Source organism: Eptatretus burgeri, chromosome 10 (genome assembly GCF_056783735.1).
Source record: "Eptatretus burgeri isolate ZD-2024b chromosome 10, Ebu_testis_v1, whole genome shotgun sequence".
Classification (NCBI taxonomy): domain Eukaryota; kingdom Metazoa; phylum Chordata; class Myxini; order Myxiniformes; family Myxinidae; genus Eptatretus; species Eptatretus burgeri.
Window position 1 is genome coordinate 29512417 of NC_140970.1, and position 22961 is coordinate 29535377.

General features: G+C 39.2%; 1 protein-coding gene across 3 annotated transcripts in view; it reads right to left on the bottom strand.

Annotated features, from left to right (window-relative positions):
- LOC147018194 (annexin A2-like) overlaps positions 1-22961 on the bottom strand; it is a 104156-nt gene that overhangs the window by 39908 nt on the left and 41287 nt on the right. For all 3 annotated transcript variants that reach the window (XM_085897655.1, XM_085897653.1, XM_085897654.1), the window contains 4 exons: positions 22353-22447; positions 21208-21321; positions 20895-20985; positions 8095-8174 (listed from right to left, as the gene is read on the bottom strand). In XM_085897655.1, the coding sequence (XP_085753781.1) occupies positions 8095-8174; positions 20895-20985; positions 21208-21321; positions 22353-22447 (380 nt within the window). The remainder of the gene's footprint in view (positions 1-8094; positions 8175-20894; positions 20986-21207; positions 21322-22352; positions 22448-22961) is intronic.

A 22961-nucleotide genomic window follows, 5' to 3' on the forward strand; every position in this document is an offset into this window, starting at 1 on the left:
CTCAAAAAGAATTGGAAAGACATAACAAAGAGTTGGAGAAACAAATTAGTGGAAGTGGTGTAATTGTAGATTTTGCTGAAAAACTTGAAGGTCTGCCTGATAAAGCGAGATTGTTAGTTGGAGATATGCTTTCTTCTATAGCACAAGCAGGTGTAAAATTAACGAAAAGAGGTAATGGATTATATCTTTCTAATAAATAAATGAGCATTGATGAGTGGTTGAAAGAATTTGGAAAGAATACAACATCAAATTTACAACTTGCCAAATATTGTAAGAAATTAAAAATTCATAATGTGGTTATTTGTATGAGAGATGAATTAACAAATGTGTCGAAACATACAAAGAATATTATTATGAACTTAGAAGATAATGATGGGAACGGTTCTCATTGGGTTTGTATTTTTAATAGTCAAGACAAATATTATTTTGATAGTTTTGGTCTTCCACCACCTGTTGAAGTCATAAAATTCTTACAGAATGGTGTTTATCAAACATTTCAAGTCCAAGAATTAAATTCCAAGTGTTGTGGTCAATTATGTCTATATGTGTTATTTCAACTCAACAAAAATAAAAAATTTTATGATATTATTTTTAATCTAATATAAATGACTTATGTTGGTAAAGATGGTTCTATCTTTGGTGTATCTCAAGAACTGGATATTGATTTATCAAATTATTACACAAAGGCACAGGCTGAACGACATAAATATAATATAAACAAAAATATTAACATGAAAAATGCTTATAAATTAAAAAATTATCCAAGCCCGACTGACGCGAATGACTTGGTGAGATTAAGCGATTTATCACAATATATATACTTAAATAAAACGGCTGTGTATTCTAAAGATACAGAAGTGTTGATATTATCTCCAGGTCATACAGAATTCACAGTTCGAATTAAAATAAATTTTTATAAAGAAGGGCGTATCGTTTGTATGAGAATAGAACAATGGGGGTATGATATGAATGATTTAGGGTATAATTGGTCATTTAAAATTAACCTCGAAGACCTGGAACAATTAAATCAGTCTCGTAAGGAAGAATATTATCCACTTGGTATCGAGAATGAGTTTTGTGGAGCCACGATTAGTAAACAACAAATAAAAGAATTTAATAAGGGTAAATATAATAATGGTTTTGCCCTTGTTTATCTCATGAAAACAGAAAAAACAGGATTATATATAATAAGTAAGGAAATACAAAATGATTTAACTATGGGAAGATGGGGAGGTGTTTCGTGCCATAATATTATTCTAACATATATTTCTAATACATAAATGACAGCAAGAAGGCTTCAAGAAAATTATCATTTCTGTGTTCAAGCATACCTTCAAGAAAAGGGTATTCGGTATTTTAATAAATATGTTCTACAACATAAGAATGAGGTATTTTCAATAAAAGATTGGCATTATGCTGATGTTGATAAACCGACAACTTTAGATTTAATTAGAATGTTAAATAATGAAAAAATTATAAGGTTAAGAAAAGGTAAGGCTCTTTTAGAAATTCAAAAGAAATTTTATTGGTTTCCTGTTGTAAAAAAAATTATTTTGGATACAGGAATAACAAGAAATCCTGATGAATATATGTATAATATTCTATGGGGTGTAAACGATTCAAGTATAGTAAGGGATGAGGAAGGAGTTGAAGAAGAGAGGGAAGAGGAGGAAAAGGAGAAGGAGGAGAGAGAGAAGGAGGAAAGAGAGAATAGAGAGAGGGAGGAAAGAGAGAAGAGAGAGAAGGAGGAAAAGGAGAAGAGAGAGAAGGAGGAAAGAGAGAATAGAGAGAAGAGAGAGAAGGAGGAAAAGGAGAAGAGAGAGAAGGAGGAAAGAGAGAGAATGAATAAATATCAAAATATGGAAACCAGTGAGATTCAAAAAAGAATAGAGGTATTACAGAAAATAACTCAACCCACCGAGGAGGAAAACAAAGAATTGACAAGTCTATTTGCAATACTTTCGACAAGACTATTAGCATCGACAAGATATGGATTTTAATTCAAGTTTTTTCTTAAATAAATGGAGGAGAGAGTGAAGGCATTTCTAAGGATTCTTTATGTTTTAAAAATTAAGATTCAAATGTGCATGTTGGAAACTAAAAAGGTTTTTGCACTCTGCAGGAATTTTTCTCATAAATAAATGAGTTATTGTCTCAAATGTAAAAAGAAAACTAATACTAAAAATATTTCATATATTAAAAGTAAAAATAACAGGGTTATACAAAAAGGTATATGTTCGGTGTGTGGTTCAAAAAAATCAATTTATCTCCAAACACAAACTCGGAGGAGATATACAAAAGTTTTTATCAGGAAGTAAATTTACAACTACTGGAATACCAGGGGAATTACATCTTCCAGGTTATTCTTTCTGTGGTCCAGGCACAAACTTGGATAAAAGATTAGATGAGGCAGACAATCCTAAATCCTGGAGTAAACCAATCAATAGAGTTGATGAAGTGTGCATGAGACACGATATTGATTATGGGAATACCACAACGTTGGAAGAAAAGCATGAAGCCGATAGAGAAATGTTGTATAATTTGTCTCTGATACAAAATCCAACCTTGAGAGAAAAAGTTGATAGGTTCATCGTGAAGAAGATGATTAGTGCTAAATTGAAACTTGGACTTGGAAATTCAAAAACTTATAGGCTCTAATGATGCCATTAAGACTGAAGAGCAATTAGCTGATGAATTACATAAACCAATATTCACAAAGTTTCAGAGAAGGAAAGTTTATTCCAAGGAAGTTGATTATATCTGGTCTGCTGATTTGATTGAACTCAATAATGATAAGGGGTACAAGTATGCTTTAACCGTTATTGATTTGAGGAGTAGATATGCGTGGGTTGTCCCTTTAAAAAACAAAACAGGTAATACTCTTATGTTAGCTTTTCAACAGATATTTAATAAAAGTAAGAGAAAACCTAAGAAATTGTGGACTGATGAGGGTAGAGAGTTTTATAACAAGACATTTATGAATTTTCTAAAAAATAACAGTATTACATTATACAGTACCTTTAATGAAGGGAAGGCAGTTGTTGTTGAACGTTTTAATCGTACCTTAAAAGAGAGACTATATAAAAAATTCACACAACTCGGTTCACAACAATGGTCATCTTTTATTCAGGATATTGTGGATAAGTATAATGACACGATTCACACATCAACGAATATGAAGCCATCAGAAACATTTACAAAATTAAAATATGAAAAAGAGATTAATGTCAGAAAACCTAAGTTCAAAGTTGGTGATATCGTAAGAATATATAGGTGGAAATCTCATTTTGAAAAGGGTTTTACTGAACGATGGACGAAAGAACTTTTTAAAATTGTTGATGTAATAGATACAGTTCCTTGGACTTATAAAATATATGATTTGGAAGGGGAAGAGATTTTAGGTTCATTTTATTCACAGGAATTACAAAAGACAAAACTAAGCAGATAATACACCTTTGTGGACACTAGAGGGACAAGTCCGAGGTGTATTACAGTATATAATGTGTGTCAAGGGGTGGACGTTCTTACATCTGTGAACCCCAAACACAGAATCCTCAACTGAATAGTCAAGGCTTAACTTTTGTTTGTGTGTGTGTGTGTGTGTGTAATGGGAGCAATAGGTTGGCGCTTCACTCCCTCCTACTATACACCGTTGTGGACACTCGAGGGCCAAGTCCGAGGTGTATTACAGTATATAATGTGTGTCAAGGGGGACGTTCTTAGATCTGTGAACCACAAACACAGAATCCTCAACTGAATAGTCAAGGCTTAACGTGTGTGTGTGTGTGTGTGTGTGTGTGTGTGTGTGTGTGTGTGTGTGTGTGTCTCAACCCTCACATTCAAAATCTCAACCCCAACCCCCCAACCCTTCGTCAACACAGTGTCTTTTTCAAAATGAAATTTCCACCGATATATATTTTTTACGTTTTTTTTTTTCTCTTCTTCCAATTCTGTCTTTTAAGGCTTTCAGGTTTGATGAAGAAGAAAGAAGAATATAGGAAAATGAATACAATAAGAAGTTATAAACATAAGATGTATAGTGAAGAACTAAATAAAAAGGCATTAGGAGCCTTTGATGATAAGAGATTTATTTTAGATAATGGAATAGATTGTGTTCCATATGGATATTGTATGATAGAGTGTATAGAATAGATTGTGTTTTTACGATGGAAAGATGGGTTAGGGTTTTTAAGGACTACCGCCGTGTTTTTTCACAATATCTAAATGGTCAAACCATGTATTAATCAAACTAAAGAGTGGAGAAAATCTCAGTCTTGGTATATAAATGGAAAACATAATGAATGTGAAAAATATCAAATAAGTCTTATTGAAAAAATAACTAAAACAAAGGTAAATAAAACAAATAAGCGAATTAATTTAAAAACTAGTAAGTTAGAGGATGTAAAGAAAAAAATGAATATCCTTGAATGGACTGAAAACTTTGATGGTTATCAATTGAACAATGAAAAAACAATTTACTATAATCTCAAAATGATATGTGGCTCAGGAGGTGGTCAAACAAGAGCATTAAGAGAAGTTTATCATTTCGTAATGGCACAAATGGGGTATCTTAAAAAATATAAAGATTCAAATGTTTTGTTTGTCAATATTTTAGATGGGGATTATTGTGCAAAGAAAATTAAACTATTGAAGGAATTTGAGAATGAACAAATCTTTATAGGTTCAATGAGTGAGCTGTTCAATTCAATGAGGTTCAACCTCCAGGTTAAAAGGGGAGACAAATAAATATACCTTGGGATAAAAAGGGGATTTATTTTTAGGGAAAAAAAATATAAATCGCTGAAAATCCCCCATTCATTTACATGGGGAAAAGTGAGCCAGAATCAGTATTCTTACCCTACTCACAGGTTTGAGTAGGAAAACCGAAAATTTTAGTGCGCTCCACATTTAGGTTTCTCAACAGAGTTACATCACAATATGTAAATTGACCCTTTATAACCTCTTTAATTTTCAACAATTAAATTATCTCTACAACAGTGTATAAATAATTTACTGCGATCTATATCACCCAAATAAACACAAATTTACAAGATGTCGCAATGAATACTTTTGATGCAACTTTGAATTATGTGGATAATGACTGGACATAAATGTATACATGTATCTTATTACAATAATAATGATAAGGTAAGGGATAATAGGGATAGGGTTAGCTACCATTTAGTATGGTATGTTTGAACCTGGTGTTGGCTTAGTGGTTAGGGTGGTGGCTTGGGATCCTAGGGTCCTGAGTTCAAGCCCCGTTGGCTGCTGAATTAACACCAGGTGGGGTTGACTCAGCCTGTCATCCTTCCGAGGTCGGTGAAATGAGTACCAGTGCAGCAGCCAAAAGGTTGCACACGATGGGAAGGGGTATTGAGGGATTTATTAAATCTGGTATTGGTGTGGCGCAGGCATGATGGGCCGAATGGCCTCCTCCTGTGCAAAATTTCCTTGTAATGTTGGTCTTTTTTAACATTGAAAAACTGCCGAACATGACGTTTAGTTGACAGAGGGTTTTGACATAGTTTGGTGTTGCAAAAATATGACTTACAAAAAAAAGTATTCATGATCTAACACATTTTAATGGAAAATGACTTTTTGAATGTTTCATGATACCATAATCATGAAAAAAAAATTAAAGGCAAATATTTGATCTCGATTTTCATTTTGTCTATTTGTTCGACTTGTTACCTCCCCTCAACAATAAAAAGTGGTGAATAATTTCTGCCCCCTTGTAACTTTAGCAGGAGAATCCAATGTGCAGGTCAAAAGTCATTGTATAAAGCAAATTTTTAAAATTGCACCACCTTCAAACCCTACATCCACTCTGGTGATGACCCCCATATATGTACCAAAAGGCCCGGTCACACCTTGACGTTTTAGCCAACGTATGCCGATTTTTGAATTTTTTTTCTAAAACGCTGGCACACATTGAATACGTTATGGGTAAGTTTTCATAACATTGAGAGCACGCTGAAAAACACTGCCATACGTCGTTGTACGCTGGCTTTAAACGTTGTACTTTTCGGTTGTCCTCAAATTTTTTCATGCTTGAAATTTCACGACGTATGCCGGCGTATGACTCACACGTTCCGCTATGCTGGCCACAAGTTGTATGCACGGTCTGCGATCGTTGACAGACGTCAACACATGCTACTTGTAAGTTAATCATAAGTTGAGACACGCCGAGGTAATGTTTAGCGTACCCGAAACTTATTTCTAACCCATGATTAACGTGTTGTTGGCACGTTACGCGATCGTTGCCACACATCGACAGACGTTACTTTTAAGTTACTCATAGGCTGAAAGACGTCGGTATAATGGATCGTCCTTGCGTCAGCTTCCACGGCCACGGCCAGGACACTTATTTGCAGCATTCTTCAAACTTTTCTTCGGCATGACGAGGATGTTCACACTTCGATGTCTAGCTTGGCTATGATTCCAATTGTCCATCGGCAGCGTCTATTTAAAATAGTCGAGTTTGAGCATTTTAGCACGTTCAGAAGAAACGCTTCAAATTTCCAAACCCCAGCGTCAAAAAACAAAGGCGAGTGACAGCAATTTAAATCGTTCATTGTAAACAATGAAAATAGTTGAGTGGTACCGTTTAAAAGTCGTTGAGTGTAAAAAAAATCCAATTGTTGAGCGCAAGCGTCTACTTTCAATAGTGGAGATGCAGCCATTTAAATCGTTGAGTTTATCATTTAAATCGTTAAACGCAAGGACGATCCATCATAACCCACACCCTCCCCCTCACACTCACCTACTACTACCAACATGAACAAACTACTACTAATACTAATACTAATACCGATACTGCTGACATGAACATCGACTCAAAAAGGACTCGAAAACACTGTTGGGTTCCCCTTTTATGAGCAGCATTTTTATATACCAATTCCCAAAACCGCTGGGAACACGTCTTTATATGGCAGTTGTAAGCTAGAAACACGTTCATTTATTTTTTTTTGTCGACCGGAAGACGTCATTGGAATACGTCTACATACGTCGATGTGTGTTGGGACTACGTAAAGAATTGGTTCAAAGCACGTCAAACATAAGTTAGAAATAAGTTTCGCGTAAAAAAGACATTACCGCGACGTGTTTCGACTTATGAGTAGCTTATAAGTAGCGTTTGTGGACGTGTGTAAGCGTCCACATATCGTGTGTAAAACTTATCCCCATCGCATGCGGAACGTGCGTCATACGCCGAGTACGTCGTAAAATTTTGAACATGTTTAAAATTTCTTGACGTACTCTACTTACTACGACGTATGATAGCGTACTTTAGCGTTCTACTCACGTATACCAAACTTGCTCATACTGTATTTGACGTGCCCCAACGTTTTAGACACATTTTTCTTAGGTCGGCATACGCTGGCAAGATCGCCAAGGTGTGACCGCGATGTTGACACTTCCATTTCTACGGCAGTTATGATTCGAATCGTTGTGCGTCAGCCTTTTAATAGGCTACGTCACGACATCGTCGGCGATGCGTGCAGCGCGCTATGCCTAAGTTAGACTATCGTTGGGCATAGGTTGTGTAGGCTGACAACAGGTTCAGCATTCGTTGGTATAAGTTATCTATAACACAACGAAACGTTCTGTGTCCATTACCAATGCGTTATACATAAGACCAAGTCGCTATGAATACGTCTGAATCTTTAAAAAAAAAACATCAAAAGTTCAACGTAAGCCAGCGTTTTACATACATTTTAATACGTTGCCATCGCTGGCTAAAACGTCAAGGTGTGACCGGGCCTTTACATCGACAGTAGAACCAATGAAAATTTTCAACCAGACGAAGTAACGCAACTCCTTAAATATGCCTCTTTTTCATTTTGGCCCCTCTACTATACAACGGCAAGTGAAAACAGGAGAGCATTGATTGTTTTCAAATCACATTTCCAACTGCAATTTGCTCCGATTGAAGAGGGACTCGGGCATGAGACGTGCAAGGCATAGCGCGCCTTGCTTGGAGGACACCAAGTGATCAAGTGTCAGGATCACTAAACAGGAGTAACAGCTTGACACATGTACAGAGGTAACAAAAAAAACAGGATTCAAGAGAAGAGGAACAAGGAAGATTACCTGAGCAAGAGTTTCCATAAGTTTTCGGAACTCTCCTGATGTGTCACTCCGAATCATTTTCACCAGGTCATGTTTGTAGGCTGCAAGATAATTAATTTGAGCTTTAATAATTGGGAACAAATGAAATGCGAGTTATATTTGACTTTTTACTCTATTAGCAAAATTACAACTTTTCACTTCTAATGTACAGTACATCAAAACTTTCTATTAAAACACATAATTGTAAGAAATCACATGACCTTAGTCACCACACAAAATTATTGTTTAGTCGTTTAATGAGAGCGCAAGAAGAGTGCACCAGATATGACAAAGTCCATGTCTTTTGAGAACACAATACTGCAGTGTAAATGAAGTAAGGGATTAGCTCGCTTTGGGGAATTATTACCAACGGCACCGAAGGTGAAGGTGGTTATGTTTTCACCCCTTTTTTTGTTTGTTTGTTACTCGGTGAAAAAAAATTGAAAATAAAATAAACTTCTGAAGCGTTTGTCTGTCTGCTCGTTTTCAAGCAATCATTTTGAAATAATTTGTGTGTTTAGGTGACCGGCCAAGGATGGCAATGCTAAATTTTGGTGAAGATCCAAATCCAGATCTGGATCTGAGAATTTTTAAAGCGATTCTTCACCATTGAGAGATGGGGCCAAAAACTATAGCACAATATCTCAAAAATGTTATGGATGCATTCACACGAAACTTGCTGGACAGGTTGGGAGTGCCACTAGGACGAACTGAATCAATTTTGGTGATGATCCGAATCCAGATCTGAATACAAGATTTATTTAAACTTTTAACTGATTCTTCACCATTGAGAGATGGCGCTAAAATGATATTGCATGATATCTCAAAAAGTTGAGGACGCATTCGGATGGAACTTGGTGGACAGGTTGGGTGTGTGACAAGGACTAATTGTTTTGAAATTGGTGAAGATCTGAATCTGGATTCGGATTCGAGAATTTCGCAGGTGATTCTTCACCATTGAGGGATTGGGACAAAAACTATGTATAGCATGTTTTCCCAAAGTTGTGGACGACTTGTGACAAAATTAGGTGGAAGAGTTGGTTAGGTGACAAGAACAAGCCAATTCGATTTTGGTTAAGGTCTGGAATCAGATCCAACCTATCAATGAGATACAAAAAGTAAACTATTCAGCCTGGCTGAGGTATGTTCTATATGGTTTCGCCAAGTTGTCACCGAGTGATTTTTCATTTGTTTGTTTGTTTGTGTGCAGGATGTCTCAAAAAGTTGTGGACAGATTTGGATGAAATTTTGTGGACAGGTTGGGTGTGTGACAAGGACGAACTGATTAGATATTCGTGAAGATCCGGATCCAGCTTCTAGAATTTTTTTAATGATTATTTGCCATTGAGAGATTGGGCCAAAAATGATATGTAGCATGATATTACAAAAAGTTGTGGATAGATTTGGACAAAACTTGGTGGACACATTTGGTGTGTGACAAAGAATTGATTCGATTTTGGTGAAGATCTGAATCCAGATCTCGATAAGATAATTATTTAATTTTTAAAGTGATTCTTCACCATTGAGAGATCGGGCCAAAAATGATATAGTACTGTATAGCGTGATATTTCAAAAATGTATTGATTGGGCCCGATATGTTCTCATGGATCAGGCATTACGTGGTGGAGGTATGTGCTCTACCGAGTGGTCTTCTATTTTTTATTTTTGGATTCATTTATTCGTAATTTTGCAGAGAATTAAATTTTTTACACGTACAATTAACCCCTTTGTTGAGTTAATTTGCACCTTCTGTACAAGCACAACATGCAGTCACTGCTTTTGTGACGAAACCAAACATCATCCACAGAGAGGGATGTATTTTTGTTCATCTGTATTTACATTTGAGGGATGCTAAAATGGCCTTGGAGCGAGAAGGGGTGCACACTCCCATCTGAGCTAAGTCTGGGTTCCAATCTCTATTAAACTGTCATTCTGGTCTTTCCCATGCAGAGTGAGTCATCAACGTGTGTATCGTCTCTCGAATAGACGTTAAATTGGGCGTTCTGACTGCTGCCATTAGTTAGTTAATGTTACAGATCTTGCAGTGTCCTTTGTGGAGAGGTGAGTTATAGACTTTTAGTTTCTGGTATTGGCTTCCACTTTGGTGGGGCTGAAGCAAGTTTAGGTAATGGTGCTCCTTATGGTCAAATCAAGGGAGGTGCAAAACACCCCTCCCTTTTCTGGGACAGTTTCTCTGGTTGCAACTTTAACACAGGGGCTGAAAATTCGTTTCTCAGCTTCGACTGGATGAAATCCGCTGCAAATTTCAGAAGGACATCCTTGAGGTAATATGTCCCAAATTTCAGCAATGTCTATTTTCGCATTCTTGAGTTTTTAACGAAAACCCTCAAAATTCATGTTGGTGTCTGTCAATCTGTCCATCCGCCTGTCTGTCTGTCCGCCCAAAATGTGTTGGCGCTCATATCTCAAAGGCTATAACATTGAAACGAGCTGACACTTGGAATATACATCGGGCAATATGTCTAATTAATGGCTTTCAAAACAAATTCCACATAAGTGCCATAGTTTTTGCTTTCTTGCTACTTTTTGCACATATTCAACTATCTACGCATCATCTACAAATGTCAGAAGCTTCCTGCAATTCTACTTGGTTTCCACCAGAGGGCAGCACTATCTATCATTTACGGATATGTGTTAGTCGATCAATTTATTTGTGCATCAAACAAGTTGTCTACAATTGTACGTACTCATTACCCTTCGCTTGCGAAGCGAAGATCAGGTTTAAGCGATCGTTAGCATACGTACATATGTCATACGTCATACGTGGCTGCATTTTGTTGAGATCGAAAACCGTTCAGCGGAGAAAATTGAAACTTTACCACATGTTACATGACCATGTGATAAAGCAGTCACTCTTTTGAGGTCAACTTCGGCCAATTTTCTAAAATCCTCAATTTTCATCCGATTCACTTGAAATTTGAAGAGGATTTTCATATCAGTTCACTGAGTTGAATCACCAATTATTTTTGAGATCAACACAGACCACATTTCTGAAATCCTCAATTTTCATCCGATGCATTTGAAATTTGAAGAGGATTTGCACATTTTGTCATTGAATTCAACCACCAATTATTTTTGAGGTCAACATAGGCCGAATTTCTAAAATTGTCAATTTTCATCTGATTGACTTGAAATTTGAAGAGGATTCTTGGGGAAAATGCCAGGGACATAGAAAAGACCCCTTTATATGGTATGTGCCATGTGGCAAACTATAGAAAACAAGAGACATTGCATAGTTTGTAGAAAACGCCAAACAATACAAAATAAGGCAGATTCAAAAAATCTCGTGTGCATGCCGCACTACCCTTGTGGTCTTAGGAGGACCCAAGTAATGCTCTAGAAAAGTTCATATAAAGGGATGCCCTACATATACTGCATAGGTTAAAACCCATCAGTACAGAAATATTTTTTGTGTACCTTGAAAATGACAACACATAAGATAATGTGCACGTGTGTGATTAATTTGTTTACAATTGTCTTGTGGTGCTGATACAAGGAAGTTATACAAGGATTCTGGGCCCAGCTCGACTCAGCTATGAGGAGCGGATGAAGGAGACGGCTTTATTCACGAGAAAGGAGGTGCTTACGAGGAGATATTATAGAGATGTTTAAGATAACTAGTACGTGCCCGTAAAAAAAAAAAAATAATAATAAAAATTAAATAAATAAACCACACAGGCCGTTTCTTCGCTCTCACGTGCCCGTACATGCGTGACCCGGAAGTTCGATATTATTCGCAGTTACGATTATTCGCAATTTATTTTTAATACCCAATTATTCAATTAGCGCCAACGTATTTTACCTTTTCGCAATGTCGTGGCAAGGAAAAACAAAAAGAGAAGAGAGAGAAAAAATTTTACTTCCTGGTTCAGAGCATACCAGCACTCTGATGTTCCCGAAATTTATACACCGTCTAATATGAAAACGATCATAACTTGGGCCATTGTGTTTATCTATAAATGCGCATAAGAAATCGAGAAATTATTAGAATACACAAAGTCATCATTATCCAGAAGCCCATACGTTGTAACCCGTAATGGGGAACGCGCCTGAGCTTCCCTTCCCCATCGGCCACGCCCATGCAACAACGTGTCTTGTCATTGGTTTGGTAAATAAATGGCCATAACTTGGGAAGCACTTGTCCGATTAATATCAAACCTTGAAAAGGCACGTCCTCAGGTCCCCAGTAATATACCTGGAAAGTTTCAATTAGATCGGACCAGAGGTTGGTGAGAAACAGCGGTCTCTCTCACACACACACACACACACACACACACACACACACACACACACACACACACACACACACACACACACACACACACACACACACACACACACACACACACACACACACACAATACACACACACACACACACACACACACACACACACACACCTGGAATTATAGATAGATGAAAGGAAGAGATAAAATAAGTGCAGATGAATTATTCAAAAGAGTAGACAGTGATAGGACCAGAGGCCATAGCCTGAGAGTAAAGAAGTGGAGAGTTAAGACGGTAGCAAAGCAGGGGACTTTTACTCAGAGAATAGTTAATGCATGGAATGGCCTCCCTGGAAAGGTAGTGGTGGTCCAAACAGTAGATAAGTTTAAATAAATTAGAATTAGATAGGTACCTGGAAGTTATGGAGATAGAGGGGTATCGTGATGTTGACAGGACTTTTAGGTAGTTTGAGCATTGATGGGTGATTTGTGATTGTGTATGGAGTGCTGTTGGTGGGGGTCTTGTCAAAGGGGGTTGTATGGTTGATGTCTGTTTTTAATCAAGCCCATGCCCCCTCCCCTGAGGGGTAGAAAAAAAAAACCTACAAAAATAAAATAACTTTTTTATTTATTAATTAAAAACTTTATTTTTGTATTTTCTTCCTTGGATCTTGTGTTGATAAATTAGTATGGTGTTTGTGCAGGCATGATGGGTTGAATGGCCTCCACCTGCGTTACATTTCCTTGTATGGTGATGGTGGACTGAGTTCAGTCATTTGTGGGGCTGCAGCGAGTGCACGCATTGGTGAGGCATGTCGCAAGTGTTAGCAGGGGTGAGGCTTTGTTCAGTAAAGCAATATACAAACGTTAATCCACAGTTAGAAGAATGGTGTCGGCAGTAAGGTTTTACATTTAGGAAGCAATGGGATTTATTTTTGTAGAAAAGGGAGTGTTTCCAAAATGATGGCCATCAGCCAAACAGAAAGTGGTCAGTAAGATTTGCAGTGGGAATTGAAGTAATTCATTCTTTTTTTAGGTTAGAGGAGGATCCATCCATCAAATGGGACCATAATCTGTGCAGAGCGTTGGTTTTGCTTGAGCAGTCTCCTTGGCTATTGGGTACAATCCTGGACGGGTCGCCACTCCGACACAGTATACCAGCAAGCTGGCACTCATTTTGCCGACCTCGGAAGGATGACAGGCAGAGTCAACCCCACATGGTATTCATTCAACAGCCGAGTGGGATTTGAACTCAGGATCCTAGGATCCCAAGCCCACCACCAGAACTATTAAGCCAGCACCAGGCATAGAGGAGGATGGAGATGGTGTAAATTAAGTAACTGCTCCTGTGACCATGTTTGGTAAGGCCAAACAACAATAATTACTGGAAGGGAGAAGTTAAAGAAAAAACCCTCTATGGCCAGCTGAAAATATGGTTCGACTCCAAAAAAATTGCGACAAAAGGTTTCTCAATGGTTTATTGTCGTATCAGGTGTGCTTAATAACATATCAAAAGTCGACCACAGTCTGACTGCTGGAAAGGTCTAATTTTCAAGATGGCCGCAAAATCCTTAAAATACCCTAACTCCTTCATTATTCATCCTAGACAAGTATTTTTGGTGTCTAACCCCATGTTTTTCAGGGCCGAGGAATCCATTTGGCTTTTTCAAATTGCAGTGACATGATTACATAATTGTGAAATCTAAGATACAATTTGCTTTGTGTGACTATTTATTAACATTATTTATTTATGGACTATTTATTAATGACCTTCTGTTTTGCATCTTTTCAGGCTTGACCATGAGTGCTAGCATCGTAAACCAAGAGACTTACCCCATCTGCGGTGAAGACTTAGGAGATGCTTCTGATGTGGTTGAAGTTCGTCAGAAGGGAGCTGATGGAATCAACAGTGCGAGTGTGCAAAGAGGGGATGACGTCGTCATTTCAGCGAGTGAAAAAGTACACTCAAAATGTTGAAAGTGGTACATCAATCCAAAAGACATTGAAAGCCAAAAAGGAAAGAAAGGTGAGCAACCAAAGAGAAGTGCCAGAGTATCATCTGGTCCGTTCAACAGCCAAATGGATTGCCTTTTCTGTGGGACTACGGTAACACCAGGAGGTACAGGCTTTAGTTATGTAAAGACCGATACGGTCGTGAAGACCATTCTTGAGTGTTGTGACAATCGTTCAGATGAATGGGCTTCACTGTGAAAGGCAGGATTGAATATTATTGCTGTGATCTACATGCTGCGGACTGTATTTACCATCACTCATGCAGTGGTAATTTCCGGTCTAGGCTTCGCACACCACTACAGTTCCAGAATGTCCCAAAGTTAAAGCGCAGAAAGTCTGGTCGGCCCAAAAACGAAGATCAGGAGCAGGCATTCATGAACGTTTGCTCTTACCTTGAGAATAATGATGAAGAACAGTTGACAATTTCACATTTACGAGATAAAATGAGGGAATTTCTGACAAATACAGATTCCGTACTAGGCCATGGGCCAGATATGGCCACCGTGCACCCCCCCCCCCACCTCCCAGCAAACCTATGCTTTTTCTGAATCCCCTGGATATACTGAACACGAATATGAATGTTAACATTGAAAATTTTGGGATGCAATACCTGTTTTGACCTTTTGAATAGGGGTACCCTAAAATTATAGTTTTATCGATTTGCGTCAAATTTAATTTATGGATGGAATCAAATGGCATGCAGTAGGCCCAACATCGAGTTGTCGCATCCTGGCATTACGGAGCTCTTAAAGAGAGGGACTATTAGTGTTGCTCGATCATTCATTCCCGGTAATCGATGTGCGGTTGACAAAACCATGGAAGAAACTTTTATGCGTCATGCCAAGTCCCATGGAGGAGCTGGTGGCAGTGCCACAAGTGTCTCCGGCCTCCTGACGAATGACGCATACCAATGCTTGGTTCGAACAACCCATGCTCGATCCCATTATGTCAATACCACCCTGAGCATGGCTGACATGTTATCTGGAATGACAGCAGGAACCAAGCACCACGATCTTCGTCCATCCGAGATCCTGAAGGGAGAGAAGCTGGTGGAAAGAACACGAGAAGCAGTTGAAAGCTTCATGAATCCTTTCGAGGTCAAAAGCAAAAATCAACTATTGATCCTCTCATTGGGCGCCACAGCATCTGAAGAAGTCCAGAAAGATGTCTTGAGAGCCGAGCAGGCAGGCAAAGATGCTAATGAAGCCTTCATTATCACACGTTTGGAAGCAGGATGGGACTTCTTCGAGCCAGTCAAGCATCTCAACTTGAAAATTCTCGCTGATATGAACAAGAAGAGCAAAGTTACAACCACCAAGAACAAAGCTGCACAGTACCAACGACAGGAAAAAATCACTTTCCAGCTGTTCATGAAATCACAAAACCAAGGCATACAACTGGACCTGAGAGAACTTCTCACCTGCCCACTCACTCCTGTACCATACAGTATTGGCACTGCTGATGGTTTCATGGCCAAAAGAGATAAATCAAAGTCCTTCACTTTCCTGACGAAAGACCAAGAGGATGCTGCCCAACCTCCGAATGATGAAACACTTGTCATTTTCGATGGCAATGCCTGTTTCTACTTCCGAAAGGAGATACCAGGTAACTTCAGCCAGATATGCAAAAAAAGTGTTCAACATCCTGCCGAAGTCAGGTGACGTGTTTAGCACAGATAGCTACGTACCCAACTCTGTGAAGGCGATGGAACGACTGAGGAGAGGAACCGGGGACAAACTGATTCTGAAGGGGGGAAAGACTAAAAAACCTGCAGATTGGAAGTTCTTCTTGAGCAATGATGAGAACAAGCAACAGTTCATTGAACTCCTCACTCGACTCTGGAGCCAAGACGCATATGCCAGCAAGTTACACAGGGGGAAGGTAATTGTGACTTGTGGTGGATCAGCATATCTACTGAAATCTGAAGACGGGTCTGTCAACGTGTAACAGAGAACTGAACACACTAAAATCCACTCAAGAAGAAACTGATTCTCGAATCGTTCTGTATTGCGAGTATGACAGGAGTCAGAAGTACAGCCACATCAGAGTGAAGAGTCCAGATAGGGATATATTTGTCATCCTCATGCACTATGCTGCAACTATGACAGATGTGACGATCTTGTTTGACACAGGTACCGGGAACAAGAAGAGGCTTATCGATGTGACCGAAATTGCCCGTGGTTATTCTACACAGCATTCAACAGCAATAATGGCTCTTCATGTATTCAGTGGCTGCGACTCGACCAGCGCTTTCAAGGGTTGAGGCAAGGTGAAGCCACTGAAGGCCCTTTCTTGGCTGCTCAAGTTTGTACCAGTTCTAGCTAGATTAGGAGACACGTGGGAAGTACCCGACGACCTGATGGATGACCTGGACGAGTTCACATGTGCGTTATATGGAAGACCTCGTACTCGGAGCGTCGATAAGTTGCGGTTCATGAAAATGAATGAGCTGTATGCGAAAGATGATGACCGTCTCTCCCGTTCGAGCGCAGTTGACATGGGCACTCTCCCTCCATGCAAAAAGAGCCTGGAGCAACAAATCCGGAGAGTCAACTTCCAACTTGGCATTTGGGAAAGAGCCCATGTTGCAAATCTTAAGATCCCTGAGCCAAGTGATGGACATGGGTGGATTTTAGTTGAGGGGAAGCTGGAGCCTCTTTGGTATGAGGGAGGGGTCCTGCCACAGCAGTTGGCAGACATTGCTGAAGATTCAGCGAACATCAATGACTCGGACATTCCAGACGAATCGGACTATCTTAATGGAGACAGCTCAGAGTCTGACAATGAGTAGGATTAGTTGCAATTCACGTTAATGACAGGAACATTCATTTCTATTGGAGTATACTTCTGTTTTGAATTGTTTAGAATATATGTTATATTTAAATACTTACCATGTTTGCGATTTGTTTATGTTATTTAGTTCCATGAATATTGTATTCAATATGATGCGGATATAATGCAAATATAAATACTATTTTATTCACTCTGAAACGTATGCTTTCTGCAGTCTGCATTGGCACTGTAAGTTGTAGATGTATGTTTGGAAATATGATGGATGAATATGGGAAGAAATATGAAAGATAATGAAATACTGCACGTAAAATATTCTTGTATTGTCGGGAACTGACATGATCCGGATTATGGAGATATAAAGACTGGAAATGTTTATGTGCAAGGAAATATCTTGTAGTTTGGTGATGCTGATGGTGGCCATCTTGGATATTTTGGTTGCTTTCAAACTATACTATTACATAATATTTTGTGTGGTATTATAACTAATTCTCTGTAATCATGGTAATAGTTTGTCAAGTAATGTTCCATAAAAGTGACCACAAATGTGTATTTCGTCAAAATGTGGTTGGTTGAAAACGTTATTTGTCTGAATACCCGTTTGATGCTTTGTGTGATAACGTTGTATATATTTCACAATAGTTGCTTATTATTTTCGAAAAATAAAAGGTAATTAATACCGTTTCTCACTGTCATTGAATAGTCTGTACCTGCAATAAAATTCATATAATGTCAAATATATTCATTGAGGAATACGGAGTGTTGATTTTGTGTTTATTCGAAATATAGGGAATATATATTCAAATGTATATAATTACATTTAGATTTAATGTACACCACTGTTAGACATATACAGATGATCAGAATGCAATTATCTTCAATTTGATGCATCATACATGTATATTGGATATGATTTTGGCCTTCTGCATGCCATTTTGATTCCATCCGTAAATTAAATTTGACGCAAATCGATAAAAGTATAATTTTAGGGTACCCCTATTCATAAGGTCAAAACAGGTAGTGCATCCCAAATTTTTCAATGTTAACATTCATATTCGTATTCAGTATATCCAGGGGATTCAGAAAAAAACATAGGTTTGCTGGGAGGGGGGGGGGGTGCACTGTGGCCATATCTGGCCCATGGCCTATACCTGAAGGGAAAATTGAAAGAACAGTATGGGGACAATGTTCGTTTTGCTGAAGGGGAAGGCCTCCATGACAGAGTAACAATGAGGGAAAAGACATCACAGATACCGAGATCTTATTTCAACACCCAAGCAAAGGATGAAGAATCACAGAAACAGGCGATCATTGAAACAGCGGCACAACTCATTAAATGTGATATCAAGTCGAATGTGCCATCCCTTACAAATCAGTATCCAAGTGCAAAGTCGCTCAAGCTTGATTCTGCCCTATCGTTTGTTCCTGACACTCTGCGGACATTGTTGAATGGTCTTTTCGTGGGTAAGGAGACAAGACGAAAGGTTGCAGGAATAGGACACGCAATTGTCCAGGCAGTTTCGACCACGTGCCATTGTAGCTCCCTTACAAGTTGGCCTTGCAGTGCAGGCACATCATTTATATCGATCACAATTCCTCATGGATACCATTCATGAAATGGGATTTAGTTCTTCTTATAAAGAAGTCATGCGTTTTGAAAAGAACGCAGCAGATTCAGTTGCTCCAGATATGTTAGCGGATGACATTGATTTGCTGGACATGGCACTTCTTTTTGCCGGGGACAATGTTTACCACAATATCCTTGCTATCGATGGCAGGGGGACACCTTCCACGGAATGGGGATCATAGCAGCACTCACACCAGGGTGAAAGAAGAATCGTGTCATACCAAGGAGAAATGTTACCAACCTTGATTTTTCAGTGCAAAGTAAAATTCCAATAATCGAATATCACTTCACTAAAATGTGCGCCAAACCATCGTGTTCGAACAACTCCCGGCATTGGTCAACTGTGATAGGACAATTGATGTACTGTGGGAGCTCTCACTAAACTTCAAACAGGAAACCCCTGGGTGGCAGGGAATGATGCATATCATTCATAAAGGATTAGAACACCCAGGCCAATCATCACTTGTGTTCTTGCCTATGATTGACTTGTACTCTGGGGACAAGACATGTATTCTGTCCACGCTTGATTTTATTTGCGATCTCGCTTTCAAACACCATACTCTGCCCATGATTACAATCGATCAGCCCCTGTATTGGAAAGCTGTAGAGATCATCATGGATGCACCACAGAGTAGCCACTTGAAAAGCATTGTCTTGATGCTTGGATGTTTTCACACATACATGAACCTACTTGGTGCAATCGGCACACTGATGGAAGGCACAGGACTCAGGAACATTATGGAAGTTGTCGTTGGTGGAAATGCCGACCAGCATATGATGACTGGAAAATCAGTGCAAAGAGCTTTCCACGGACATTTGCTGGTGGACAGATGTCTCAATCACCTGGTTGTGTTGGATCTGCTGGAGGATAACCCACAGTAAGAGTCATTGGTGGACCATGCAGGAGAAACGTACTCATCCTTGGTGGCGAAAGAAATGACTTTGGAAAGTGCTGCAGCATTGGATATGTTGATCCAAATCAAAGAAAACATCGACACAAAGAAGGCAGAACTTAGCACAAGGTCAAAACCAGTCAGCTGTGGATAAACTATCAGAGAATGCTGCAGACTGCCCGAGCAGTGATCAAAGCGGATCGCACAGGATCTTCGATGATGCACTTGTGCGCAGTGTTGGACTGCCTGCCAATATTTGTCACCGCTGGGCACTACAACTATCTGAAATCTGCATATTTCTATGTCCAAGAAATGTGCCAACTCGAGACCAGACATCCTGATGTACATGTCAAATTTTCCAGGGGTTTCCATGTGATCCGCCGCAGCAACCAGTTCTGGGCAGGCCTTAGCTCTGACCTTGTCATTGAGCAGACATTGATGCGGTCCTTGAAGAGTAGTGGAGGCTTGACTCATGGAAGTGGAATGACTGAAGAAATGCGCACGTTGTGGACCATGTCCACACCCATCATATCTGAGTACAACAACGCCATGCAGAAATTCAATGACCTCACCTACATGACCAGTGAGCAACACCAAGAATCAACAGAAACAAGGATGAAATGAGATCACTCTGACCTGGAAAAGATCAAGGAAAAACTTTCCACTTGCACACCATTTTCTCCAGACCCATCTCTGTGAAACATCGTTACTGGTATAGTCGCCAAAGAGGATGTGAATGTGCATGAGTTTGAGACCGTTGAGAGCGAGATCGTTGAAAAAATGGTTGGAAAACCCGTTTTCAGGATCTCAATCAAATGGAAAAACAGGGCAAAAACCCTGTCCTGACTGAATCCTTGGAAGGAAACTAAGAGCAAGGTACACTGGTGATGATGATGATGGACAAACCTAGATTTACATTACTTGGGAAACAATGTTATCAAGGAGTTTACCTCTGATAACTTTTAGAAAGTTGTCTCTCATTGAAGTTGAATTAATACTGGTATGTTGCCACAAGCAATTTGGGGAGGGGGGAGGAGGGGGTGGAATTGTGCAATAAAGTAATATCCTGCTCCATTTAGTGGGAGAGATGTGGCGGAAAATAAAGAAATTGTGATTTGATTTGGAGAGTTGTAGAATATCAAAGTTGTAGAATATTTGTCAAAACTGAGACAAAGGTTTTACTCAAAAAGGAAGTAGTAAGGCAAGACATACTGATTTCAAAGATCTTGGCTGCGTGACGGATTTGCTGGTTGGTGCGAGACACGAGGATTTCTATGAGACTGTCTTCGTCTGTGCCCAGGCCCTGCACAAACAATAGGCATCTATAACATCACTCATACTATTAGAATTACCATACAAATCAAAATAAAGATCACTCAATGCCAAGAGCAGTTTGCAAATACTAGTAAAACAACAATTTTAACTTTGACGGTTTGACAAGAGTACAAGACAGAGTTCCGTTTCGTAACAAAAAAAATGAAGAGGAGCTAATGCTCCCACAGGTGATGTCACAACAGGTGCTTACCTTCATGCTGCGATACAGCTCATCAGCATCAAACTGCGATGGGTGTTTCAGCAAACCCAGCACCACATCCTCCAAACCCCCTTTCAGCTGCTTCTTTAGATCCACACTCAGATCCTAATGATGAATGTGGGTATGTGCAATCAGTAGTAGTAAGTAGGTCTCAGTAGTAATACAAAAAACTGTTAGTGCAAGGTGACCCGAAAGTCACTTTACCCCTCCCCAGTAAAACATTCGTTCTTAAATTATTTTAATATGCAGGTTTTATTGTGCAGTACTTACAATAATTAATCAGTCATTGTATCTGTATGATGGAGCACATATAGATACATTGAGTGATTGATAAAACCTGTAAAACCTGCACAATAAAACCTGTACAGTATATTAAGGGTTTAAGAACTAATGCTTTATTGGGGAGGGGCAAAGCGACTTTCAGGTCACCCTGTACAATCAAATGAAAGACCAAATACTGCAATGGGGTCATCAGAAGGAACCCAAATAAGCAAAGAGCAAAGATAAAGTCATCAGGAGGAACCTGGACAAGTGGTACTGGTAGTGGGAGTGGGAAAGTAGTATTAAACATGAAAGTGCTTTTGGTATTCAGACACTCCAGTATTACAATTGTGATTATAAAACATCTGCACAAGTTGATAAAATCAGTGTGTTTTGCCAAATGGTGTCTCTTGATTGAGTGCCGAACCACGCACCCTACCACATGGTATCACTTGAGCCGAGTTTTCGGAAATGGATCCAATACGCACCAAAAATATTTCAGTCTTTTACTTCGATCAATGATCTTCACGGAATCTTCATAGCTCACTCTCGCCTTCAGATCATCGATCATTTGAGCTATACTTCTCACCCAACATTCCAGGAGAACCTCATTCGGAATGTTTCTCGAGAAGATGGAAATTCGGTGCAAGTTTTTATGAACATGAACTTAAATCTGATCCTTTTACACATTACTTCAGTGGCAATAATAATAACAATAAAAGATTCGTGGTAATTACACAAGGTCATGACAAATATGCTTCAATGTCACATTCTGCCCTTGGGACAATTTCAGTTCAGTGTTACTGTGAAAAGCACTTTGATTCCAAGGCTAATGTATGTGCTCGACCTGGATCCAAAGCACAACTTACACTTACCTTACTGAAAGCCTTTTGGTAAGCATCAGCCACCTGCCTTCTCTGGCTGTTACTTCTTTTAGTCAAAATGCTGATGATTTTGGACTCATCACAACCTGCACTCGGCACACAGGAACAAAAACAACTATTTAACCACCATGAGCCAAGATCAGGAAGAACAGATAATAAAAGCACCAAGAGATGGGGGTAACAGGTCTGTATTAATAAATACAAGGTTATAGTCTGGAAGAAATAAAGCACAAGGGCAATGGGATGTAATCTATTGTATAGTGTGAAGTGTGGGATGTATTCATGCGTTTGGCTGTCTCCAGTTCTGGTGGCCGCTTCTGGCACTGCTTTTGAAAAGCTCTGCATACAGGCAAAGCTCAACGTTCAACCAGAAGAAATGCATGATACCAAACGACATATATTTTAAATGTATAAATGCAGCATGGAATCACGGTTTGTTTAACAGTGCATTGAGAGCTGACGACTGGGTTGGAAGGATGCCCTCAAGGTAGGCACACTCATTTCTAAGCTGTCTAGCCTGGGTTTGAATCTCGGCCCAGCTATAAGCTCTCATAGATTGGGTAAATCATCAATGCGAGTGTCGTCCCTCTGATAGATGTT